A 25320-nucleotide genomic window follows, 5' to 3' on the forward strand; every position below is an offset into this window, starting at 1 on the left:
GTCTGTCTTACAGAGAGACTTGCAGTATGTTTTTGGAGCCAGTAGGCAGCTTAGGTGTCCTGTTATACTCATAGACAGGGACTAAACAAGTTTAGTTATAGCTTGGAAGAATAGCTAGGCTCTTGTTTTTGGTTTGTTTGTTCTAAAAGTAAGAATACATCCTGGACTGATCTGTGTTAAAGTGGAATGTTATCATGTGCAAAGGTCTCTGAGGCAAACTACCAGAAACACGGGTATCTCCCACAAAGAAACACAAGGCCTATTCCGCTGTCAGCTTGTGTGCCTCAGTGTTTCCCAGAATGCTGTGGTATCTCCTAAAATGTCTTGGTGAGCCTCAGGCCACTCTCACATGTATGACAGTCTCCCTGTGTGTGTGAGGGGGACCTGGTTTCTCAGTGCACCTCTCAGTGTCTTGGGGGGGGGGGGGGTCTTGGTATCTCTAGGGGTGTCTCAGCCAGTGTCAGGGCCCAGGTACCTTGGGTGGCTCCGTGGTCATCTTGATGCCAGCCTGCAGGATGGCAATGGGGAAGTCGGGGTGCGGGCTGGAGCTCAGCCACAGCCGGAAGTCGGGGTGAGGCTCCTCCACCTGCAGCTGCTCCACCAGCTTGTCCAGCTGGGGCATCCAGGACAGGGACAGGTGACAGTTTGCCAAGAACACCCAGTTTCCTGCACCAGGCCGCATGGGGAGAGAGAGATAGGGAGAGTGACAGCTTGAGAGGGAGAAAGGAACAGAGACACAGAAAGAGAGGGATATGAAAACAAGAGGAAAGAGAGGAAGGGGAACAGTTTGAGAGCAGAAGAGTGGGAGAGGGAGTCAGGGAGAGAGCGAATATGAGGCAGAATAAGGAGGGTATAAGAAGACACAAGACACAGACAGACAGCCATATCTACATATATCCTCACGCCCACCTCACACCAACCCCCATTCCTTGGCACTCACCATCCTTCACCCCATTTTTGATCATGCGGGTGGCGATGGGCGCCTGGCCCTGCCCCAGTGAGAGGGCGTGGAAGCGCTGCCCCATGCCGGAGGCCTCGGCCAGCTGCAGCAGTGCGCCTGTGGGGTCCACCCCCGGAGACAGGACGAAGATCAGGGGTGTCTTGGGGGTGGAGTCGTCCACAACCTACACAGAGAGTGAGGGTGAGAGGGAGAGACCCAGGAAAACAGAGAGAAAGAGTCCAGTAACACGTTCGTACTGCAAATGTCTGTAAATCTTCTGTTAATTGTATCTGTTTTGGCAACACTGTAGTTCATTGGCCACACCAAGAAGACCCTTTGAGTTTGAATAAGAGTAACGGAGATAGAGACAGATAGAGAGGGAAGAGAGAGAAAGGAAAGGAAAGACGGGGAGGCTTGTTTTCCCTTTCTCTTAAAAACCAAGAGATACAAGAGATACATGTCACAATGGGAAAGTAAGGGGGGGTCGAGGGTGAGAGGCAGGGGCCGTCGCTAGAGGCTCACCGACTTCATGTCCAGCACGGGGGGCTCCACAAACTTGGAGCCGAGGTTGTTGATGATGAAGGTGGTGACGCAGAACGCCACGCGGTCCTGGCGTAGGGAACGCACGATCAGCATCCTCTGCAGCTCGTTGTAGCCGTTCTCCCACTCCGCTGCCAGACACACAGAGACCAGTCGTTAGGACCAGCCGCTTGCTTTCGCCAGCGCAGGTTAGCGTGCTCCGTTGGCGTACAGGGAGCTAGCGAGGCGCCCTCGTCTCACCGGGCAGCGGGGCAGTCTCAGGCGTGGCGCTGGTGTACCACAGGTGCCAGTCGCGCGGGTTCTGCTCGAAGGAGTTCATGATGCCGTGGAAGTTGGTGAGCTTGTCCAGCTCCGTGATGTTGTCCCAGTTGGAGTCCGAGAGCCAGCCGGGACAGGGGTTGTCCATCTGGCCCTCTTTGTCCAGCACCTGCAGACAGATCACAGACAGGTCACAGTTTTCCTACGAGACAACCTCCAAGACACTTACAAGGCCTACAGGTGGAAGACAGCGCACTGAAAGTGCTGCCACAAAGCCCTGACCCAACTTCTACTGGCTCAGTACAGGATCACAAAAACCAGAGCAACACCAGTGCAATCCAGCAAACCTCTGCCTTGTGTCGTGATACAGCATATCTGATATTAAAGTCCTCTCTAGAGCTACAACAGAGGTACCTTGCAGAGGTAACAAAAAACAAAGTGAAAAAAACAAACTATTAAGTCAACAGTTTTATAAAATATCAATTTTTAAAATTTTTCACACTGTGAGATTTGATTTAAAATGATTGATTGACATATTAGTCAATATTATGGTATGGTTAGGTAATCAGATGTAATAAAGGGTTACAGTATATTTCAATTAATGCTAGCAATTAATAGTATTTAAAATTTCATTGAAATTGCCTACGTTCTTCTACAGAAGCATAGGCGTGTTTGATCTGCGTCTGTCTCCACTATTTAACCCTGTATGTGGCTCAGTTCAGTCACAGAGGGCTGGAAGAGACCCCTGTAGCTGTCTGGGACCCTGCTTTTGAGTCACCCAGCTGGTGTTTCTACAGAATGCTGCCATATGGGCTCCTAGGTGATCCACCAGTGAAGGTGTGGTCTAGGAGTGTAGGCAGAACTGTACTATGTTGGGTCGAGCCTGGGTCATGCCACCAGCCAGTGGTGATGGGAGCCCAAAAGGCAGTGCACAATTGCCACCCAGAGGCAGGGTTGGGATTAATTGGCCTCCTGCTGGATGGGCAGGTTGTCATGGAGAGAGGCATCACTTCTCCAGATGAGACAGTACATCTGATAAAAACTGTCTCTGACAGGTGAGCGTCTTCATGTCTTATTCTCTCCTGTGTGAATCGCTGGAGAGCCAAGTCTTAAAACATCGGTTAGTAGACCCATACTAGGTGAGTACATCACAAAGCATCAACAGCGATATGGATGGTTAAAAAGCAGGGACGTGCTGCCCACCACGCTCACCTGCCCCCCGCGCAGGAAGAAGTTGTACTCGTTCATGTTGAGCTTGCCGGCCACCTCCAGGATCTTAGCGCACATCTGGAAACTGAACAGCAGCTTGTGATGCTCGAACAGGCCGCGGCACGTGTACCTGTGGAGAGACAGGTGATATGGGAGGGGCGCAGGAGTCTTTGACTGTGCTGCCTTGACAGACTGCTGCACGCTTAGTTCAGACAAGATAACGCAGCTCTCGCCGAAGGAGGCAAAACAATTCTCCTTTTGTGGAAGTTGGCAGGATTTCGTAAGGAACTCTCAAGCTCAAGATAAGGGCACTGTATCTCTTCAGTCTTTCTTCATTCATTTTAGTTTACACATTTCCAAGTTACACTATATATACAGTTGCAGAACAAATGTAGTGACATGTGGCCAGTCACTACTTCATTAGGAGCAGTAAATACTATATGTTAAGCCACCCTAATCCATCAGTAATCCCTCTTCTGAGTTTACTGAACACTAATTTATCCCTTAAACCCCTTAGTTCTAGTGAGTTTATGATCCATACTGTAGGGCCTTTACAAATCCAAAGAGCTGGGTTTCAAGGAATGCATTACATGGGCAGGTTAAAGGGGTTGAATATCTTAAGTTTTGAACAAAGAGGAGAAGAAGAACACTTGACAAAAGTGTTTTAAAGCCTAAAAGATACTGATAAAGTCAACTCCAGGGACTGTAAGAGCTCCCAACAGTCTAACAACAAGAGCAAGAACCCAGGGATACATGTGGAGCTAAGAAGCAGAGCATTCAGGAATTTTAGCAGGAAGCACAGGTGGGCTCTGGTAACCCTGCCCCATTTGCTTCAGCCTGTTCCCTTGGCTCCTTCAAGACACGGCTAGATGAGCTAGATGAGGTTGCTCAGCTATCAGCCAGTGAAAGGCGCAAGGCGAGCGGGATGGGGTGCCTCTCCGCGGGGGCTCCCCTGATCGTACCTGTACACGGCGTAGGTGTGGTAGTCGTTGAGATTGTTGATGCGCTCCTCCAGCTTGGCGCTGCGCTGGCTCTTTTCGATGCTCAGGTTGAACAGGTCGATGTAGGCGTCCAGGGAGAACTGGTACATGGGGTCGATGCGGCCCATGTCATTCAGCACGAAGAACAGGATGGAGGCGCGCTGGGCGCAGGGGCGGTACGCCTGCACGTGTGCAGAAAAACACAGACGGACAAATCTGATCTTTCTTGTTTTGCAATCAGGTTGTGCTGTTATTCTCTGTGTGTTACAGCCAGGCAGCCCTTATCCCCATGAGTCCACACAGAATCCTCACCTGTGTGCTGTTACCCTCTGTGTTTTAGAGTCAGACAGCCCACACTGCCCATAAGTCCACACAGAAGCATGTCTCACCTCTCTCGCTGTGTCAATCTTCTTCTCCGTCTGCTCGCTGCTCTCCAGCTGCTCTGCCACCTCAGTAGCTGTCACCTTGGAGCTCTGCAGAGTGTTCACCAGCTGAACATCATCCAGCAGAGAGCCCGTGGCCTCGTTCAGCAACCTGAAGGACATGCAGCAAGTCAGACCTCCCAACTCTACCCGTCAACAATTCTTTCTATACCTTTTCATAGCCTCACCATGATTTGGGACAACGCTAGCAGAGTGGATCATGTTGGAACCTGTCTGTAATACTATATCAAGGGTCCCATAAACACACCTTAAGTGTTGATTGATTGACAATAATTGACAATCATTGGTTGAGCCAATATTACATGACTTTACTGATATATTGACCGATTGTTAGATTAACTGATTGATTGATCGTTTGACTGACATACTGATTGACTGGCTGATATAATGTTGATCAATTAGTTGATTGTGAGGGTGACTGGCAGACTGGTGACATGGCCAGTGGAGGGTGCTGTGACCACAGCATCATGGCTGCTGTACCTCAGGATCTCATCCTCCAGCTCCTGCAGCTTCCTCTTGCCGGACGCGATGTTGATGACCAGGGAGTCCTTCTGCTCCTCAAGCTCCGGCCTTTCCTTCCGCACCACGATCCCCAGGAGCTGTGCTTCCAGGCCCTGGCACGGACAAACCGGACACAGAGATGTCGGAAGTTCCCTAGGCGGGCAGGACCTGCTCTGTGCCGTGACTAGCCTGGGCAAGCGCTCACCTGCTCCTTGACGGCGAAGTTGACGATGGTGGTCTTCGTGGAGATCTCAGGGGTGTAGTGGGGGTTAGACAGCTTGGTGGTGATGTAGAACCGGAACTCGGGGCTGTACTCCACCTCCTTGTCACCCAGGCGGATCAGCAGGCGGCCACCTGCAGAGTCACAGCGCACAAACAGCACTTCATACTGCGCCTCCCCCAGCACCGGGCTGCAGTCCACTGAACTCAAAACACAAGTGGCAAACCCTTGGTCTGTGGTGGGGCTCAGACTCTGATTAAGGTTAGCATCATTGTTAGGGGTCTGGACAGGGGTTAAAGTTAGCATCAGGGTTAGGGTTTCAGTCAAGGTAGGGTTCAGACTGTGCTTAGGTTAGCATCAAGATTAGGGGTTCGGTCAAGGTGGGGTTCACACTGTGGTTAAGGTTAGAATCACGGTTAGGGGGTCAGAGGTTAACATCAGGGTTCGGGTTTAGAGTAAAGGTCAGTACAGCTATCATTCATGGATAAAGGCAGAGGGCGCCATGTCAGGATTGTGGTCAAGCTCAGGCAGGGGCACTGACCCACTCTGGTGAGGGACTTGTTGAGGATGGGACCCAGTGAGGGATCCAGCTCCTCCTGGACATTCTGCAGCAAGGTTGGGGAGCCAAACTGCACGGCGTTCTCCAGAGTGCGCAGGAAATCCTGCATCTGCAGGTCAATCACCTTTAGGCCCTGCAGACAGACCAAAGGAAGGCATGACAAGACTGCAGCATTCAGAGCAGCAGTGCACATGTGAGACGAGTGGACTGTGCAGAGAAAAGGACTAGATTGTGAGCAGGTGATGGGCAGGAGAGAGAGCAACAGAGTCCCAGACAACAGTGCAACAGTGAGAAAGAGGTAAAGAAAGGCAGACAAAACTTTCGGCTTATGAATGATTTTTTTAGAAACAACCGTAAGTGAAAACAAAACTCCACCTTCGAGCCCTCCATGTTCTTGATCCACTTGAGGGCTTGTCCTTGAGGGTCGATCATCAGTGGCCACCTGGAGACCGGACAGAGAGGGACAGAGAGAGACAGGAGAAGGACGGACAGGATAAAGAGGACAGGAGAGAGGTGAGGAGAGGAAGACAGGAGGGCGAGAGGGCAAAGGGGATGGAAAAGAGGATTGGACAGAAGGGAGGGAAGGAGAGAGAATTGAAAAACTCAAATTGATCAAATCAAAGGTGCAGGCAGCTGCGCTGTGTCCAGCACAGTCCAGCGGAGTATGGTTAGGGCAACAGCTTCATGAAGTTAGGGTGTGTGGTTTTATCTTATTTTGATCTTATTTAACATTCACTTTTATACTCTTCTTCACTTTATATACTGTAAGTACATGCATTTGAAGCTTTATAATGAGAGTGCATCTTTGACATTTCTTAACACGAAGGGTAGAAGGGACCTGGACCAAGCCTCATAGCCAAATTATTGAAGCAGGTTTCCACATCAATAAGCAACTATTTGTCAAGAGAGCAAGATGGACTGTGTCCTCTCAATCCTGACCCTTCTTATTTCCCACTTAATCACTATTCCTGGATCGCACTGCAAGAAAGCAAGAATCCTTGTCTTTCGAGACGCCCATGAGTGTGTGGGAAGAGAGGGGGTGCACACCGGTTTCCGCGGGTGACGATGACTCCGTTCTCGGTGGAGAAGGCATCAGAGGGCAGGCCCTGGATGTTCCAGTCACGCACGGCCGTAGGTTTGGACAAGAAGGTGGCAAAACTGAAATTGGGAGAGCAAGGCACGGACAACTCCTTGATCTGGGGGAGAGAGATGAACAGAGTGAAACACAGAGTGAGGAAGCCAGGAGGAAGTCAAGAGAATGTCACTAGTTTCAGAAAGGGAGAAACCTGTAGGCAACTGAAGCTCAATCGTAGCCATTAACCTGCAGAACTGGATCAAAGCATCCAGGTAAACAAGCAATGTCTCAAACTCCTTTCATACAGCTCATCTGTAACTTCACATTCACACTCATCCCTATCAGATCTGTAGAGACTGTAAAGACACTCAGTCCAGCTCATCTGTATCTTCACATTCACACTCATCACCAACAGATCTGTAGAGACTGTAAGACAGTCAGTCCAGCTCATCTGTATCTTCACATTCACACTCATCACCATCAGATCTGTAGAGACTGTAAGACAGTCAGTCCAGCTCATCTGTATCTTCACATTCACACTCATCACCATCAGATCTGTAGAGATCACAGAGAGCAGTAACCTGTTTCATCCAGATATTGGAGACAATCTCGTCCCTGTAGTTAGACAGAAAGGGACCCATATAAGACAGGAACGCAGCAGCCAGCAGACAGTCTCCAACCAGGTATCCCATGGCTTCCTCCAGACCCTGCCAGAAACAACACCACCAAACAAATCCGTTTCAAAATTTTGTATTCACGCAACAGGCACGTCCAGTTGTTTAGAAACTTGGCTTTACCCCTCTACGACAAGGCGGTGATTGAGGGCATGCTCCTCACAGGACAGCGAGTGCTGACTGGAAGAGCAGGGCACCTTTCGCTAGTTTCACTGTTGGCCCACAGGCTCCCTGTCTCCCTAGTGCTCACTACTGCACCCTACCCTTGCCACCTGTTACCCATCACCATTAGAGAAATTACAATCCCACTCAGCAGGCCACACAGGCCAGACTGATGGAGAATGTAACAGGCATTAAGCGCAAAGCCAATGGTTACCTCAATGTCTACCTAGGCAGCGTGCTGCTCTGTGTAAGACCCTTCAACTCCCGGAACACACAGGCGGACAGCTAGAGGGAGATTTAGGATAGAATTTTTCCCAGGTCCGGGATCGGCCGTACTTTGACAGTTTCCTCCCAGCGGACTCTCTCCCCCGCCAGCCCGGACACCAGTTTGCCAGCCCGGTCCAGTTTGATCTCCATGTCCTCAGAGCGCTTCCGGAGCTCCTCCTTCTGGGCCAGCTTCTCATCGTACTGCTTCTTCAACTGCTCCAGCCTCTCCGCCACCTGCGCCATAGAACACCAGGACCGAGGGTTATCACTGTAGCACATGCTACGCCAGCTTTGAGCTTCTTGAACAGAAAGGCAACCAAGGGTTAAACTAGTGCTGAAAATGTGGGGCTCTGCTTATATGAGAGTTGTCCGGGGGAGTCTGGAACAAACCCCTCAGCTGTGTATATTTGAGGCCAGAGTTGTACGGGGGAGTCTGGAACAAACCCCTCAGCTGTGTCTATTTGAGGCCAGTTGTTGAGTGAGATAGATCAGCTGGTGATCAACCAATCAAAATAGCTGTTTGCTTCCTTTAAAACAAAAACCCAAAGCCAATTGCAATGTTGCTTCCACCCTCCTCATCAGCCTCTAGTGTTAAAGAGTGTGCCTGGTCCTATACATTCCAGCAGGAGTCCAGCATAAGAGCCCCTGCCGAGAGGCATTAAAATGGAGCAAATAAGAGGTGGAACCAATAGTATCTGTTACTTGTTTAACAATCTTGGGTATATGTGCAATGCTACAAACAAGGTGAGGCCATTCTGTCTGTACAGTTTGTTCAGTTATGGGGTAGCTAAGTAATCTCAGGATGCCATTCTACTGCTTCTCAAAGGGTCGCAGGGAATGGTCTTCAACCACATGACTGGGAAGCTTGTTCCAGACACCCACCACTCTCTGTGCAAAGACGCAGCCATTGTTCTCAGTCCTGAATGCCCTCTGCTCCCACAGCCTCCCTCACCTCTTTCAGCTTGGCTTGTGCCTCGGCCAGAGCGGCCTGCTTCTCCTCCAGCTGTGCCATGGCTCCGTGGAGACGCGCCCGCTTGGGCTCCACTACACGGAAAATTCGCCCGTACACCTGCCAGGGAAGCAAGAGAAAACCAGCAAAGCTCAGGCCACTGCCACGCCCCACACAGAGTCCAGTCCTCTTCCCCTGAACCGCACTGAGGCACTGAGCAGCAACATGGGCAAAACACACAGCAATAATAATAAGAAGAAATAATAATACATTTGATTTTATAGCACCTTTAAATATAGCATCTTAAAGCACTTTATAGTACATGTTAAAAATAGCAAATTACAGAATAAACATACAAGAAACAGAAGCAGAGAGAGGCCCAGCAAAAGATACATGGTCATTAGAAAATGGATCAGACACAGATATTAAATAATAGGCTTTCTGAACAGAATGTTTTCTAGTCTGGATTTAAATGCATGCAGGGAAGTAGACTCTGATGTCCTTGGGGATAGAATACCAGAGCTTTGAGATCTGTAGCCAGAAAGTATTGCAAAATATGGGATCAAAAGGTCAGAAAAAGCATCTCACTTTTTATTCTAGTTCCTCTAGGTATTCTATTTACACTTTTATTCATATTCTAGTCTTATACAACCAGAGTTTCAGGTTTATGTATTACGCATAGAGAGCAATCAGACACCTGCTGCACAGCAGCTGCAGAATGTTCCTGTGTAAACCGACACAAAGTGCTGAGGTGCTGATTTCATGCATGCTGTGTACAATATAGACCTCATTCTGTAAAATTCGAAATGTTACAAACTGCTGTATAATGTGTGGATTCTAGGGGAAAAGGCAACAAGAGGAGCCCATGGCAGTCCCTAGGCCTAACTGTACCTAGCTGCACCGGAGTGCATTGTGGAGCTTGTGCCCATCCCTGCTGTACATACAGAGTGTTAGTGAGCTGACACAGGATATGCGGCTCTCACCTCCATGGCGCGAACCCACATGCAGAGTGACTTCGCCGCCAGCGAGACCCGGCCAATGATCTCGGGTTGGAAGTCCGGCTGGGTGCAGTACTGACCGATTTTCTTTAGGACCCGGTCCGAAATGTTGTCCTTGTCAAAGTGGACCAGCTGTTTGATGAAGTTTGACTCGCCTGGACCACAAAGAGATATCAACTGTCTGTATCTCTCACTCTCCATCCCATCCTCATGCTGTCTCCCTCCCTTCCCTCGAACCAGCTCTCTGTTACCACCATGCTTCCCTCTGATTCTGCCCTGCTGCCCTGGCTCATGTTTCTGCCCCGTTCCTCTCTGTGTGTCTCACCCAGCTGTCTCTTGGCCTCGGCCCAGGTGGGCTCGTTTCCTCTCAGGATCATGACCGCCTGCATCACCGTCTCCACCAGGGCGGGGGGGCGGCCGTAAGACTTGATCTCCGTCATGTCCTTCTTATTGAGGGACTCCAGAGCCTGGGAAGAGAGGCAGAGAGGACGGCCAGGTGAGAGGAGAGGGAGAGGGAAGGGGAGCAGGAGATAGAGACAGAGGAAGAGCCAGGGGGGGAGGAGAGAGACAGGGGGGATAGAGAGAGACAGGGGGTATAGAGAGAGGAGCGACAGAGACAGAGGGAGATGGCAAGAGAGAAGCAGACATGAAAGACAAGAAATGAAGGATAAAGACAGAGAGGAAAGGTGAAAAGGAGTGAGTGAAAAGGAAAGATTAATATCTATAAGCAATCAATAACTCCGCAGATAAATCCTGCACCATTTTATCACATCATAAATTTTGCTGCAATCTGCCCTGTTCTGATGTGATGTAAAAAGTCTTTCATTCTAAAGACTCTTCCTAACCCAGCATAATCTTATTAGACCAATAAAGATTTGGGTTTTCTGGTTGGCACTGTACAATGAATACTGAATAGTTTGGAACAGGAGCAGATGGCTTGATTTCTAAATTAAGAACAATATGCGCACTGGACACCTCCTTCTCCCTGGTCCTACCTTCATGGCCTCCTCCAGAGCAGGCAGCGCCTCGTCCAGGTCTCTCTGAGCATTGTCTGCCATGGCCTTGCATTTGATCTCCTCCGCACCAATCTTCTCGCTATGGGCACTCACAGCCTGGCACACAGTGGTACAAAATCACTGGGCTATACTGTTGTACAATGTCACTGGGCAGTACTGTAGTAAAACTTCACTGGGCTGTACTGGGACGGTATATCACTGTGCTGTACTGTGGTACAATGTCACTGTGCTGTACTGTGGTACAATATCACTGGGCAGTATTGTAGTACAACATCGTTAGGCTGTCCTGTGGGGCAAAATCACTGAGCAGCAACTTTCCAGCCACAGGCGCAGATCCTTAGCCACAGAGCCACCGCACCGCCCCACAGTAAAGCAAAACCCAACAGAATAATGGTAAACACAAGACACATACCATGACACAGCTATTTAGTGGCAAATTTCCAAAAGTGGAAAATTGTTACTACTGGCCCAACATATCTTGCGAGAGAATGAGAGTGTCCTCTGACCTTCTGCTGCTCGTCCGCCTCCCGTTTCTGCTGCACGATGGTGACCAGGTACTCCTCGCACTGCTTCTGGAACTCTGCCACCTTCTTCTTGGCCTCCTCCAGCTCCACGGACATGGCCTCCACCTTCCCGCGTGTGTCATCGATCTTGTACAGGCCTGTGCGCAGCTTGGAGACCTGGTCACCCAGCTCGGCCCTCTTCTCCGTCAGCAGCCTGGGGCAGCCAGTGAGACGTTATTAAAAGGGTCATGACTTCCTTTAACCCCACAACCTACATAAACCAGCATATTTACACTGTGGTTCTTTTTATCTATACATACCTACCAACAGTCTATTTATTACCATGATATCATCTGACTGTCTTTAAGCACATAAAGTTTCCACCTGTCTGTACCTTATCCATTGCTTTTTACATTCTTGAGGCAATGATCAATGCATTTTTTGAACAGGGTTTGTCACAGGGTCTTCATTTAAAAATGTGTTTTAAAAAGCATGCATTGTGGAGCTCAATATATTATCCAATTGCTCCATGTGGATGACTGAAGAAGCCAACAAGCCCATTTCCATCAGCCCAACCACCTGTCTTCACCCCAGGCTGCGCGCGGACGAGCACACGGTCGGACGCTGGGGAGAGAGCCTCACTTCTTGTATCCTGACACCAGCTCCAGGTAGTTGGTGGGGGTGACGTAGTTGTGCCTCCGTAGCTCCAGCTTCATCTTTTGGGAATATTCCGCTACCGACTGGTGCACCGTGACAAAGATGTGTGCGACTTTGCTGTGAATCTGAGCAGAAAGAGTGAACACAAATCAATCCTCAAACAGAGAAAGGATAGACAGGCGACCTCTTTACCTGTACGTACAATACAAGCTGACATTCTACCTGACCCGCTAATGCCCCACTGTACATGCTCATTCCGTATTAATTGTCCAGGTTCTTTGCTAAGCTACAGAACCTTTCGTTGAGAGGGACAGTTTTTATTAAATGCCAGCTATTCTGAGGTATCCTGAAACTGTGTTCCTAGATGATCAGTGGGAATGTGTACATGCAATGTGTGTTCTGCGATCTGGGGAGCACCTGAGCCAGCGTCTGTGCGCCTGTACGCTCTGATCAAACTCGACGTCCTCACTCACCCCCTCGATGGGTCCCAGGGCCAGTCCCTCCAGGTCCCTCTCCGCCACCTCCAGCAGGGCATCCTGGGGCCACTCGGAGAACCAGTCGATGGTGGTGCAGTTCACCAGGGCCGGATACTGGCGGAGGCGGTTCCTGAGGCGCACAGACACCACGTAGCCAGTAAATTACAACTGGGAAAGGACTCAGGCAGGTCAAACAAGCTACAGTGTATAGAAATGGATCCACACACTAATAAATAATGGTCTTGTGTTGATCAGAAATCACGTGGCAGAAAGGAGAACTGCGCCTCCTGTTTGCAGGAGATGAGGTGGAAGACTAGGATTAGGACATACAGTACAAACATAAGCGTGGTAACAAATCACGCTCGTTTGATTGCTGAGCAACCGATCCAAGGATCTCATCCAGCCATTTCACATAAAAAAATCAAGGTATCATCTTCGACACTCACAGTGTTGTTGTGGAAAGAAGTGCTTCCTGAATGAAACCTCCTGTTGATTCACTGCTAAGTATAAACACTCCTTTGCTTGTCTATAGCCCTCTGTATACAGTACATGGATCAAGTTCCTTTGTAGTCTCCCCTGTTAAAGACTGGCAAAGAGGAGTGGGAGACATTCTCCACTGAGGGTATTGTTTCCTTCACCAGACAGGCCTGGGGGACGGGCTGCTGGAGTAGTATCGAGGGCTCAGGGGGGTATGTACCTGAAGGGGTCTCCCACGGGGCTCATACACAGCACAATGTGCAGGTTGTTCCTCACTCTCTCAATCAGGTAGCTGAACATGCTATCCGGAGTCTCGGGCACGCCGTCCGCCCGCGCCGCATCCCCCAGCGCGCTCTGAATCTGGAGAGACAGACAGAAGAGATGAGAGAGAGCTGGTAACAGTTACAGGAGGGGAGAGAGATCAAGTGGGATGAGCAGGGGAACGACAGTGGGAGAGAATAAGTAAGGAAGGGTTTGTGTTAAGGAAAAGAGAGGTGGAGAACGGGAGAGGGGGCTCCTCCACTCAGTGCTCACTCTTCACTCTGTGTCCCGGGTCTGACAGACGGTTGTGTTGCAGGAGAAAAGGCAATTTTAACTGGCAGGCTAGGCCTCACCTCCTCAAACTCATCGGGCTTGTACATGCTGGGCACCTCCCCTGAGCTCAGGATGTTGTTCACATCCTCCAGGAAGGACTCATCCACCACCTGTGTGTCATTGAACAGGAAGACAGTGGGCTTGTTGTCCACACCTGTCTGTCGGTACAGCTTCTTAATGTCTGGAGGGGAAAAAAATGCATCATGAAAAGCTATGCTATGGGCCATGGATCATTATCAGCCTTAATAATGTGGCATAGTTAAGCCTTCACATTTCCCTTTGTCCAGATATATAGCATGAACAAAAATGGCATCCATTGTCCAGATAGGCCCAATGCATGCTTAATAAATTAAAGTTGATATCAGGAGCTTCTGGAACCTACTGTTTAACACAAAAGTGTTGAATTTAAGGCACTTTGATGTAAACATATTTTGACTGAATGAGTTATGGCATGGCAAAGAGGGAGACTGTATCATCCTCTGAACCACACCTGCTGTGATGCACCATCGCAAGAGCAGAGCCGCCCACACTGACCTTCCCTGAACTCCTGCTTGCGGTACTGCTTGGTGACCTCGATCTGGAAGACCTTGTAGTCGCAGATGTAGGAAGCAAGGCGCGAGAGGCTCTGCCGGCCCGAGCCCCCGATCCCGATCAGCAGCATGTTCCCCCGCGGCTGGCTGATCACACGCACCACACGGGTAACTGGCAAGCAGAACAGGGACAGCATAGGCACAGGGCACGAACAGACCACACTAATACAGAGCATCAGCGCATTACTACAGGGCACTGACAGCACACAGGTCGCACTGACTGTTTGTGGGCTGTACTCTCAGTGTAACTCTGGTCTCTCAGTGCAGTCAGGAGTATGGGTGTTGACTGTGTGTGGGCTGTGCTGTCAGTGTAACTCTGTGCTCTCAGTGCAGTCAGGTCTATGGGTGCTGACTGTGTGTGGGCTGTGCTGTCAGTGTAACTCTGTCCTCTCAGTGCAGTCAGGTCTATGGGTGCTGACTGTTTGCAGGCTGTACTCTCAGTGTTACTCTGGTCTCTCAGTGCAGTCAGGTCTATGGGTGCTGACTGTTTGTGGGCTGTACTCTCAGTGTAACTCTGTGCTCTCAGTGCAGTCAGGTCTATGGGTGCTGACTGTTTGCGGGCTGTACTCTCAGTGTTACTCTGGTTTCTCAGTGCAGTCAGGTCTATGGGTGCTGACTGTTTGCGGGCTGTACTCTCAGTGTTACTCTGGTTTCTCAGTGCAGTCAGGTCTATGGGTGCTGACTGTTTGCGGGCTGTACTCTCAGTGTTACTCTGGTCTCTCAGTGCAGTCAGGTCTATGGGTGCTGACTGTTTGCGGGCTGTACTCTCAGTGTTACTCTGGTTTCTCAGTGCAGTCAGGTCTATGGGTGCTGACTGTTTGCGGGCTGTACTCTCAGTGTTACTCTGGTCTCTCAGTGCAGTCAGGTTTCTGGGTACTGACTGTGTGTGGGCTGTACTCTCAGTGTAACTCTGTGCTCTCAGTGCAGTCAGGTCTCTGGGTACTGACTGTGCTCAATGGCGTCCCTGAACAGCACCAGGCTCATGGGTACAATGCCAGGCGTCAGGTTATAGTCCTCCAGCTGTGTCTCCATGAATTTCTTCAGGGCCTTGAAGTCCATCAGGTCCTCATAGACCCGCGGCTCCCGCAGGAAATCCCCTGCCGTGCGAGAGGGACACGAGAGCTGAGGCAGACACAGGCAAGGCACATGAAAACTGAAAACATCCCCTATGTCCCACACTTCTCTTCCCCTCGCGCACATGTGTCCTTCACTGTCACAGGTAAACTGGCTGAGCGCTGAACTCCTTTCCATCTCTTTTGCTCCATCAGAAGGTACACCCAGTATGACAACTGCCTGCTGCTTGCGAGTTTGATGCCTTCTTTCAAGGTATTGGGATCTCAATTCATATGGAAAGGAACACAACCCTGCAAAATAACTGATTGCCTAACACCACTGTAAAATTTAGTTTTAATGTATTCGCTTCGTTAATTAAAACCACAAAAATCAATGAAATCACAAAACTAGGTTAGTTGCTCTTTAGGTTGTGTCCTGAATAAATTGCTGATGGCATAGCCTTATTAGTAACAGGAAGTGTGGTCAACAGGTGTCTCAGATAGATCATCCTCAAACCTGCTTAACTCGTGTTTCATCCCAGCAACAACACAAGAGCATCAGGAAGGTCTGCAACCAGAGAAGGCTGCTATTCTAATCTGGTCTGTTTGCTATTTAGTAGGTAATTGATGCAAAGATCTCATCCAGCTGCTCCTTGAGAGAAGCCAGGGTATCGGCCTCAACAATATGGCTGTGTAGCTCATTCCACACTCCCACAACCCTTTGTGTAAAGATGTGTCTCTGTTTTCATGTTTAAGTTCTTTTAACCTGTCAGTGTGCAACATTTCCATAAGCCTCAGAATGTATCTTTTTCTTTGACATATATTTTAATATTTACCATCCCAGTCTGGAATGTCTCTTTTGTGGATTGATTCCAGAGTATGAACACATTTTAGTGATGTCGAATAATATAATATCCCAAATGGTGTTTAATGATTGTTTTGTAATCCCATGTCAGCCCATGGGAATCCCTGAAACTTTAACATGACATTCCTTGAATTAAATTGTGAGCTTTTAGCTAATATACCCTTGAACACCTTTCTCCTAATCTGGACACAGAAATCATTTAAAACAGTGTTTAATATGTCTTAAAATGAGGTGGTGAGCTGGAAAATAAATCCCAGAAGCCTTGTTTCAGAACATCATCATCAATGGTCGTTGCAGGCCCCCAGTCGGCACAGGTCACCACCCACTCATTGTGGGAGGGCAGTTTTACTTCTAAACTGCAGTATGAATGTGCCGTGTGCAGGTGTCTTTGTGCAACTGGGGGCTGGTCATACCGAACAAGGGGGGCTGCTTGTTGGGGCAGATGCTGTGGTAGGTGACATTGAAGAGGGAGCCCAGCTTCTCACTCAGCAGCCCCAGGAAGGCTTCCATGTCGCCTCTGTCCACCAGCCGGTCAGAAAACACCCTGCAGGACAACGGATCAAAGGCCCATTTATGCAATTATTTTACAGAGAATCTTATATACTGCACCGGCCACCATTTCTTGGCCCAGCATTTGGCAGGGAGATGGTTTGTGTTTAGGGCTGTTACTGTATATCTTAAGAGAGGCAAGAGGACTGTGTGGTTGCCTAGGAAACAAAATGGCACTGAAGGAAACGCAGTTACTGAGAAATAACCTGCAAATAAGAAGACTGCCCTACACCCCTTTTATTATTTTTGAGGTACCAGTTTGGTTTGGGACTAGCTCTTTCTGTACATTAAATGGACTTTCAAAGTTCTTTCTCTGTACATCACAGTGTCAGCTTCCGTCCCTCACATTACAATGTCATATAGATATAGATCAGCATGTATTCAAGGGCAGGGGTTCTTGGTAGATAATTACAATAATGGTCTCCATGGCTGGTGATAATTAGTCTTTTTTCTCCCCTCACATTCAATTCATTAGTTTGTCTCTAGCTGGTCTGTACTGTTGTAGATGGATTTAAAAGGAGGAATCTGGAAATTATATATCAAAACATGTCAAATGTCACTTAGATTTAGTTGGATTGGCTGAGGATTGGATCTTGACCAACAGCTAAAAACTCGTTTTCATGTAATTATCCTTTTATATGTACCAACCCAATATGGAATCAACTCTGGCCTTGACTCCTGAACTCTTGTACCTGCTTGGTACACACAGGCATGCTTCTCTGACATGCCTACCTGTCAGAGCTGTTCAACTCTTCACATGCTGAGAACTCCACAAAGCCTGGGGGGCGTGGCGCACCTCTGTGTGTACAGGCCCATTAAAGGTGCAGGAACCCCCGATTTCCCAGAATACTAAGAGTCCTGTCTGACAAATCCCAACCCTGCCCCCCAGCAGCGCTCTGCCAGTGGCGAGCTCCTGCCTGGGGAATGGTGACACAACCCAGCCTGGAACTGGCAAAGGTCACAGATCACACACCTGACTCGGATCTCTGGCCCCATGCAGTCAATTATGACAGCAGATATTCTATTCCAGATCGATTGCCTTGATTGATCACTTCATCAGAGTGTTAACTCATTGGCTCCTGACCTGAAGCACTCGTGAATCCACAGTCGAGTAATGCTCTGCTTGGTGTCGTGGAAGTCTCTGTGAGCACGGAGCAATCCTTGGAACACCTGCAACACAATCAGAGATTTTCTAGTCATTTTTTCTTCTTATACAGCATCAATCCCCAGTTTAACTCCTGTGCTGTGCCAGCTGGGAGTCATCAGCTCTCAGGTCTCTCTCTAGCCCAGCAGAGGGGGGGTGAGGCCAACACTCCTCCAGTGCTGGGGCGGCAGCTCTCTCCTCACCTTGGAGATGTCCCGCAGGTTGAAGAGGTAGTGGATCTTGGCTGGCGTCGGCAGGAACCTGTGCACGATGGCGGAGTAGATGTCCAGCGTGGCCTGGGTCACCACGTCCCCGATCGGCTTCACCTCCTCCTCAAACTCCTGCAGCTTCTGGTTAATCATGGTGCCGTAGATCCGCTTGATCTGGGACTCCTGCAGCCCGAGGCCCAGCGGGGCGAGTCAGGAGACAGAAATAGCGCGGCGAAAAGAAGAAAGAAAAGTGTGGAAATACAGACAAACACGGAGAGGAACAGACAGAAAAGTGTAGAAATTTATTTCAGGCACTGCACAGAGAAATAATTATTCCCTGACTTCCTGCATACAAGACTATTTCATTTTTTCCTTTATTTACACCTACCCCTTTTCTACAACTAAATAGGAATGTAATATTATTGTTGTTGTTGCCTTTAAGGCATCAGATGATGAGTTCACACACGGACATAAGAACAGCAAATATCATTTTAAACTATTTTACAATCACTATAGTTTAAATTTGCTACAAATGCTACAAATTACTGACAGCTAGTCCATGCTTACATATTTTAACACACAAGGCAATTTGGCAGTTTTAAATATTCCTTTGACAGATGACACTGACAGATGACAATCTCCCAGGTGGATCAAAGCAGATTTCAGATTTTGGCCTTTGACTCACAGTGGGGAAGGTCATGTTGATGAGGTTAAAACGGCTCTGCAGGCGTCCCGATATGTGAGTTCTTCCACCACCAGGGGGCCCCATTGCTGCCATCAGGAACATGTCCTGTCAATCAGAACAGAGTCAATTTGAGAAAACGACTAAAAATTCTCTTAACAATTCTCAGGTCCTGCCTATAGTTAAAGTAGTACAATCCAGACTCCAGCCTAGAGGCCAGGCCAAATTATCTGGACAGATTTAATTCCTGGTAGGTTAGAGCAGGCAGAAAGTGCAAGGCTCTCTCCTGGATAAAAGTCCTATCAAAGCTGGTACTGTTTTATTGCAAGTAGGCATGCACAGTTGGGGTGGAATATAGGGCAGACCCAAACTCACAAGCTTTCAGTCCTGAGTCCAGAGCTCTCAACTCCCATCATTGCTCTACTGTAAGAAGGTAAATACAGACCCCTGCATTTGAGCTGCTCTTTAGCTAGGCAATCCCAGAATTTCATCCAGAGATTTCCTTAGACATCCAACAGAGTCTGCTTCAGAGATGCAGGTGGGTAGCTTGCTCCCTTCCCTCACCTCTCTCTGTGTAAAGCAGTGCCTGCTGTCCTCAATCCTATGTGCTTCTGCTCATAGTTCTCACCCGATAGCACAGCTTTCACTCTTGAACGTGATGTATAGTTCCCTTAGGTTGATTTTTGTAAGGATTTTGAATACTTAGATCTAATCACCACGTAGTAGCCTCTCTTTGCAACTAGACAGACTCAGTTCCTTTTACTCAGCCGTTTCTGACATTTCCTTGAGAGAAGGCTTCATTGTGATCCTGTTCCTTTTTACGTTCTTTAGAGGTCAGCACCTCCTTGACTTCAGTAACATGTGTGGAAGTCTTTGCCATGTTCAGACACTCCAGTTTTAGACTTGAGCTCCTGGTCGTCACCAAAAACATCAATCATGTTGAAGCAACCCTGTAAGGATTACTACGTTTTTCTGAATGGAAATAATGATAATACAGCATTATCAATATTATCAATCTCTCATCATTTGACAGTATTTTATGTTAGCAGATTTAATCTCCCTCGATGTGCTTTGTTTAAAATAAAAAAAATTGGTATCCCTGATTATTTTAAGGCTGGTGCTTCCAGCTCAGGGATAACATAGAAGCTGGAGGACCTGTAGACACACCCAGTCCCAGGCTCCTGTCAGAGCCTTCCCAGACTTCACCGGAGAGCTGGAGAGCTGACAGGAGAGACAGCACAGCCCAGAAGAGCAGCCCCTGCCCCTCACAGCACTGCGGGTTTGACAGTGCTGTGAGGGAAGGCAAGGCACCAAAGGCCAAGAGGGCCCTGGCTACCCAGTGCCCACTGTACTGTACACCAGTCAGGCTGAGCTGGGGACTCCAGGACTGATCCAGGCCTGCAGCAGTGGTGTCCTGCGGCCCTGCGCCTGGAGTACATTGGGAAAGGGGCAGGCCTCACCTTGATGTATGTGACCGTCTGCTTCTGCCGGTCGTACCAGAAGCCGTAGTCGATCCAGAGGCGCAGCAGCTCCAGCGGGGGCTGGGAGCCGAAGCTGTCCTGAGCCGGCATGTTCAGGTCGTCCAGGAAGGTGATGAGGCGCTTCCCCCCGATTGGCACGTACACCCCCTTCGTCCGCTTCTCCACGCGGCTCTCGATAACGGCCTGCACGTTGTTCGAGGAAGTCTGAACAAACACACATGGCTCTTATGATCATTTCTGCTAATTATCCTGCTGACCTGATTTCAGTTTGGATCAGTGTGGATTGGGCCATTATACCCACTCAAATCGGAATCACCGACGGCACAGTCCCTGGACCTGCGGGGCTCGTCCCCCTCTCAGAGCTGACCCTGAGGCCTGGAGACTGAGCACTGCTTGGTCACTAGTATCAGTGCAAGCCAACAGCAGGTCTACCAGATCCCAGGAGCTGTGGCTGGGTCCAGGGGAAGAACTTTACATCGAACTTAATATACATCGAACTTAACACCGGAAATACTTCACACTTTATACACTGGACCTGCTCACCTGGGCGGACATGTTGACGATCAGCACGCCCCACTTGGAGGTGTCCAGCCCCTGCAGGACGGTCTGGGCAATGGAGGTCTTCCCCGTGCCCACTGGTCCCACCAGGAGCACCGGGCACTGACTGGACACCAGTGCCCGCACCAGGAAGTTGTAGCGCACAGTGTCCACAGTGGGAACCATGATCTTGTAGAAGGGGGAACTGAGAACAGAAAAACACACAGTTACGCCAAAGGGGCGACAGTTCAGCCCTTCCGCTCAAAGATTGCTCTTGCTTCTCAGTTAACAGCACTAACCACACCTTTATTTTATCATCAATAAAATACAAAGCCATTTCAGAAGCAAAGGAAACAAACCTGACATCAAAGCATTTCTTCAGCCCCACAAATAAGATTGTAATGGAAACAAAGATAAACGTGGACCTAAGCCAAGGTTTGATTCCTAAACAGTTTCTCCTTCTTATGCCGCATAACATGTGAACTGCATTCTGACTTGGACAAAGATTTTTAACCCAATAAAAGAGACACAATCAGATACACAGATACAGAGATGGAAACAGATGGTATTGCATGCAAACTGAAGACAGAACGTAACAGCAGTGCACATTTATCTGTGGCGCGTTAAAGTCTGACAACACAATAATATAATTGTCTTTTTTGCTCCAGAATGCTTACACATTGAAATATTGTTCAGAGACAATGCTCAGCTTGTACACTGTTCCACAGCCAATCCAAAGTCTTACAGATCTCTGCTTATTTAATGGAATAAATGTCAATAAGCATGAATTCTTACTGGCACTTCCTCTAACTTAGTAAAGACATTGTGTAGTGGAATGCAATAGCACTAGAGGGAGGTTTCCATAGAGAACCACCATCTTGGCTCAAACCCAGGACATGTAGTGGCCTGGGGCCACAGTGGCTGCTGTGTCATGAGGAGATTGAAAGCAGGTGTGTGGGCAGTTGAAACAAGCACCTGAGGACACTCACACAGTGTAAATACCCTCTCTGATTCATCTGTGACAGAGTGGATATAAAGTGGCACTTGACAAAGACCAAACATGACCGAAATACAGTGCCAACAGGAAGAACACTGACTCAGTATACCACTATGCTCTGAAAATGAAAATCAAGCTCTGCATTGGAGACACTTGTATGATTTGCATTGGAAGAATACAATGAGCCTCATTACAAAATACAGTGATGCAAAGCCCTCCAAATCACAAAATAGACCTATTCATTTTAAACAGCATATTTACCTCAAAAGTGTTTGAAATTAAAAATGAAAAGCTGTTTTTAGTCTAGTGTTTTCTGGATTGATATTAAAATTCATTTTTTACAACAAATAACAGTGTGTTATCTTCAGAAAGTGCATTTAGAAAGTGCTGCACAAATTCTGCATTTCGCTGTACAAATCAGAATCTGAACTGCAGAATTGCTAGACAAAAATATAATTGACGTCTGTGCAGGTAGATACTACACTGAAAAACACCCAATCCTGCTTCAGGAGTGATTTCTACAAGCTGTGTCTGTGTCACTTCACAATGGTCTCGCACTCTTCAGGACTCTGACTGATATTAGCATTATTGCTGATGACAGTGAGAAAATTATTAGCATTATTGCACCAGCTGGCACTCACCCTGGGGGGTACCTCCAGCCCTTTGGCAGCTTCTCCTCAAACAAGGCCCAGGTCTTGTTCTTGGGGTCCACGTAGTACTCGTAGATAGTGTCCTAGAGAAGGGGCAGTGGAGATGGACTGACTGCAGGGCTGCCAGTGTGGATCACCACGCCATCACGGCACCGAAAGGTCTGCGTGTGTCTGTCTATGAGTGTGTGGACACCTATTTAATCTTAAGGCAGGGATTAAGTCTAAGAAAATAACACACAAAGGTACAATTGTTTGTGCATGACTGCATGTCACTGTGAGCACAGTGTACGCCGAGTGCCCCAGTTTGTGTGAGAATGTCTGTTGTATGTGTGCATCTGTGTCCATCTGTGTGTCTGTATGTACATGTGTGCACGTGTGGACGTGTGTGTCCGTATGTCTGTATGTTTGTGTGTCAGTATGTCTGTGTGTGTCAGTGTGTGTCAATATGTATGTGCCTGAGACGTGTGTATGTTCTGTATGTGTATCCGTATGTAAGTGTGTGTTTGTGTGTGTGTCCGTATGTTTGTGTGTCAGAATGTCTGTGTGTGTCAATATGTATGTCTGAGACGTGTGTATGTTCTGTATGTGTATCCGTATGTAAGTGTTTGTTTGTGTGTGTGTCCGTATGTTTGTGTGTCAGTATGTCCGTGTGTGTGTCAGTGTGTTTGTGTCATAGTATGTCCGAGTGTGTCCATGTGTTTGTACCTGTGTGTCAGTATGTACATGTGTGTCTGTGTCTGTGTGTGTGTAGTTGTGTGTGTCTACCTTGCTGGGGAAGGTGCCCTCGGTTTCCCGGAGGAAGTTGTCGATCTTCTTGCGCCCTTCCTCGTCCACGGAGGCACAGATGGACCAGATGAGGCTGAAGGTGAACCAAAGCTCCACCATGCGGCTGAAGTTGTCCGAGTCAGAGGGGTTCACCTGGGAGGGTGAGGGGCACAGAGCTGTACGGACACTATTCTGGGTATAGATAGGAGCACACGCTCATCTCCGCAGGGACTTCCACAAAACAATCTGGAGTACGAGTAGGGACATGTCACAGAGCCCCTTCGGGGATTGTGATTGCAGGGTCCCCAGTTTAGGGAGTGTGAGGGGTGTTTCACTCAATCAAGCCCAGTGATGCTGACTAGCGGCGCAGCAGGAATGAACACAACAGGCCCTGGCTGGACAAGAAGAACCGTGCACAGGAACACTGCCTTGGGACTCACCCCATTCTCAGGCGTGGCGAGGGTGTGGTACAGCCGGCACAGTGATGCCACGCCGTTCAGCTCAGTGATGGGCACCAGCTCTTTGCAGTGAGTCTTCCTGAAGAGCAGGGTCTTCTCCACATACTTGTCAAACAGCCGCTGCAGGTGCTCCACCTCCTCCTGGGGAACACAGAAGAATGGGCTGGTCAGTAGACACCCCCCAGACCAGGGAACAGATTTCCCTTGGCGGCAGGGACTGTGTGGATGTACCTGACCTTCCCAGGCCAGGGTCTCAGTCCCACGCACCATTATCCCTCCAGCAAGAATGGGTTGGGATAAGGCCTTGTGAAATATCTGCTTAAAAAGCATGTGTGATGACCAATGTTCCCTCTAATGTTTCATGGCCTGTGTGCACAAAAATTTCAAGTTGTGCAAATTTTTTCCCCAGTGACAAAAACTTGTGCGCAGTAAATTGAGTGTATGTAAAATTGTAAACCTGAAATCATTTTTTGCAAATATAGTCATTCTTATAGAAGCATAGAGATCCAAAAGACCGGGATGGCAATTCAAGGAGCCCAGTCATGGAGACCGAGTGTGGAGCGAGCATGAGCAGGGAGGTACAAGACTATGAGAGCACAGACATCAGTGATCGAGTAGCAATAATAATGCACACAGCCAAGTTGGGCCTCTCGCAGACACTTTCATGTGGTCAATTTAGCACATGACCATGTTTGTTTTATTATTATTATATTTTTTTGGAATTTAATTTTTTGGGCGCAGTTCAATTTCCCATGTGCGCTGATTTCACAACCTGTGTGTGCGCACACACGCGCACAGCTTAGAGGGAACATTGGTGATGACACAGCTGGAGGAGAAAAGATGTATGACCTGTGCTTAATGCAAGTGGAACTCTTGACAACAAACAGCCACGCTTCACTGAAATTCTCACTTCCACATTCAAAGCATAAATTAGATCCCTGCTGGAATGGCAAGAGTGTGGTAATGTCAGCTCTCATTAACACATCTGAGATAAGTGATTATTTTATTTCTAAATCTCACTTACATCTTAAATGCATATAAAAACAGACCTCACACTAAACATGTAATATTGCTCAAGTACCCCAGTGTGACAGGGGTGTATTGTTACAGCTAAGAATGGGTACAATGGGTAACATCTGACTAGTGTCAACATTTCCAGCTTCAGTTTGGCTGGATTTTTGGCTGTGATGTTGGGGGTCCAGATTCAGTGATCAAATTAATCATAATGTTGACCTTATCTAATTAAGTTCTGGGTAAATGATTAAGAGTCAATCAACAGTCCAGGAAGATAGTGTATAACTAATAGGCAGGTACAGGAGGGGTAACTGGGGAAAAAGAGAAGGATATTGAGAGGCCCATTTATTTTGTGGCATCATGTCTATGTTGTACTGTATGTTGCTTATTATGTGTATTGTCATTATTAACCAAGTGTGCCTGAATTATTATTTTTTCACGAAAGCTGTGCCAGACAGCAAATAACTCATATTCCTCTAACTCAGGTATATTCTTGTCAAAACCTTTACAAGTTGGGGGTTATGATCATTTATTTCATTTATTGATTTATCCACTCAGTCAGTTCTTCATATTCACCATTTTCGTAACCTCCATTTGCAACCATATCAAGTGGTCAGGTAGTCCAGCTCACCTTCTTGCGTTTGTCCAGCCAGGACTGAACGTATGGTTTCCAGCCCAGGTCTGTGTAGTCAGTGTAGACCATCCCACAGCGGGACACTGTAGCTGGGGAGGCAACAGCCAGGTCCTCCACCTCAAACAGCAGGGACACCTGCACAGAGGAACACAAGTTATAGAGGGTGACAAAGCATGGCTGAAAGATGGCGTGCTT

At 48.3% G+C, this 25320-nt stretch overlaps 1 protein-coding gene across 4 annotated transcripts in view; it reads right to left on the reverse strand.

The window, feature by feature from the left end:
- Nucleotides 1-25320, reverse strand: part of dnah2 (dynein, axonemal, heavy chain 2) — a 90206-nt gene that overhangs the window by 8338 nt on the left and 56548 nt on the right. For all 4 annotated transcript variants that reach the window (XM_069186670.1, XM_069186669.1, XM_069186672.1 and 1 more), the window contains exons 46-80: nt 25123-25260; nt 23460-23618; nt 23020-23172; nt 22246-22337; nt 20614-20812; nt 20050-20274; nt 18593-18697; nt 17902-18090; nt 17639-17724; nt 16419-16549; nt 15036-15185; nt 14033-14200; nt 13519-13679; nt 13125-13264; nt 12425-12557; nt 11937-12076; nt 11298-11508; nt 10771-10887; nt 10101-10242; nt 9761-9930; nt 8781-8897; nt 7898-8062; nt 7307-7432; nt 6698-6846; nt 6026-6092; nt 5633-5783; nt 5077-5225; nt 4851-4984; nt 4317-4461; nt 3910-4109; nt 2951-3077; nt 1721-1907; nt 1463-1611; nt 941-1124; nt 476-666 (exon numbers count right to left, since the gene is read on the reverse strand). In XM_069186670.1, coding sequence (XP_069042771.1) covers nt 476-666; nt 941-1124; nt 1463-1611; nt 1721-1907; nt 2951-3077; nt 3910-4109; nt 4317-4461; nt 4851-4984; nt 5077-5225; nt 5633-5783; nt 6026-6092; nt 6698-6846; nt 7307-7432; nt 7898-8062; nt 8781-8897; nt 9761-9930; nt 10101-10242; nt 10771-10887; nt 11298-11508; nt 11937-12076; nt 12425-12557; nt 13125-13264; nt 13519-13679; nt 14033-14200; nt 15036-15185; nt 16419-16549; nt 17639-17724; nt 17902-18090; nt 18593-18697; nt 20050-20274; nt 20614-20812; nt 22246-22337; nt 23020-23172; nt 23460-23618; nt 25123-25260 — 5250 coding nt within the window. The remainder of the gene's footprint in view (nt 1-475; nt 667-940; nt 1125-1462; nt 1612-1720; nt 1908-2950; nt 3078-3909; nt 4110-4316; nt 4462-4850; nt 4985-5076; nt 5226-5632; nt 5784-6025; nt 6093-6697; nt 6847-7306; nt 7433-7897; nt 8063-8780; nt 8898-9760; nt 9931-10100; nt 10243-10770; nt 10888-11297; nt 11509-11936; nt 12077-12424; nt 12558-13124; nt 13265-13518; nt 13680-14032; nt 14201-15035; nt 15186-16418; nt 16550-17638; nt 17725-17901; nt 18091-18592; nt 18698-20049; nt 20275-20613; nt 20813-22245; nt 22338-23019; nt 23173-23459; nt 23619-25122; nt 25261-25320) is intronic.

Source organism: Lepisosteus oculatus, chromosome 3 (genome assembly GCF_040954835.1).
Source record: "Lepisosteus oculatus isolate fLepOcu1 chromosome 3, fLepOcu1.hap2, whole genome shotgun sequence".
Taxonomy (NCBI): Eukaryota; Metazoa; Chordata; class Actinopteri; order Semionotiformes; family Lepisosteidae; genus Lepisosteus; species Lepisosteus oculatus.